This window comes from Propithecus coquereli, unplaced genomic scaffold (assembly GCF_000956105.1).
Source record: "Propithecus coquereli isolate 6110/MARCELLA unplaced genomic scaffold, Pcoq_1.0 Scaffold746, whole genome shotgun sequence".
NCBI lineage: Eukaryota > Metazoa > Chordata > Mammalia > Primates > Indriidae > Propithecus > Propithecus coquereli.
Window position 1 is genome coordinate 41,569 of NW_012153574.1, and position 1,157 is coordinate 42,725.

A 1,157-nucleotide genomic window follows, 5' to 3' on the forward strand; every position below is an offset into this window, starting at 1 on the left:
CTCTTCCTCCTCGGCCTCCCTCTCTTCCTCCTCGGCCTCACACTCTTCCTCCTCGGCCTCCTTTCTCTTTGGTCCTTTCTTCCTCGTTCCCTGGCCCTGACCGGCCACTCCCGACCTCCCCTGGGCTGGTCCCCACGCTGCCTGTCTCCCCAAGCCTCCCTGGGCCCGTCCCCAACACCAGAGAACGAGCAGAACGCAGCTCAGAGCCCTCCCAGGTCCAACCTGGACGTGTGCCTCCAGCTGCCTCCACCCCAGTGACTCCCCTCTGTCACCTCCCACGTCTCAGCAATCCCCCTGGTCCCGCGACATCTACCCGCAAGCAGGGCCAGCCTCCTGCCCCACGCAGATGGGGGCTCTGTCACCCCTCTGTCCCCCAATGCCGGGAGGCCAAAGCCTCAGCCTTCTCGGCGCTGGGCCTGGCCTCTACCCTGCAGCCCGTCACCCCCCCTGCACGCTGCTGCTGCTGACCCGGTCTCCACCCCTCCGATCTGCTCTCTGCCTCAACTGCCTTCCCCGCTCCGGTGTGCCCGTCACCTGCCCGCATCTGGGGGGGGCGGCTTCCCTCCTTGCCCCTTCCGTGGGCTCCTGTCCCCGACCCCGAACCAGCGTGACCCAGCCCGTGACCTCCTCCCTGCCCAGGTACCTGCTGGAGCAGCGAGACGTGGAGGTGAACGTCAGGGACAAGTGGGACAGCACCCCCTTGTGAGTGCCGGCCGCAGGGGTGGCCGGGGGGAGGGGGGGTGGGGGTCGAGCTCTGCTTCCTGATCGCGCCTGCGCCGCCTCCTCCCCACCCCCCAGGTACTACGCCTGCCTGTGTGGGCACGAGGAGCTGGTGCTCTACCTCCTGGCCAACGGTGAGCCTGCGTGCGCATGTGTGCGTGAGAGTCCCCCCGTGCACGTCTGCGCACGCCCTTGATTGCTCCCCCGACCTGCCGCCTCCCCGCATCCCATCAGATCAGCAGGGACTTTTAGCTGTCCTTCAAAACCTATTCTTCGGCTGGCCGGGCGCAGTGGCTCACGCCTGTGATCCCAGCACTGTGGGAGGCCGAGAAGGGAGGATCGCTCGAGGTCAGGAGTTCGAGACCAGCCTGGGCAACATAGCGAGACCCCCGTCTCTACTATAAATAGAAAGAAATTAGCTGGACAGCTAAAAATAT

General features: G+C 65.9%; 1 protein-coding gene across 1 annotated transcript in view; it reads left to right on the forward strand.

Moving 5' to 3' along the window:
• Positions 1 to 1,157, forward strand: part of ABTB1 (ankyrin repeat and BTB (POZ) domain containing 1) — a 10,973-nt gene that overhangs the window by 4,001 nt on the left and 5,815 nt on the right. The window contains exons 8-9 of the mRNA XM_012661953.1: positions 287 to 702; positions 799 to 854. Coding sequence (XP_012517407.1) covers positions 287 to 702; positions 799 to 854 — 472 coding nt within the window. The remainder of the gene's footprint in view (positions 1 to 286; positions 703 to 798; positions 855 to 1,157) is intronic.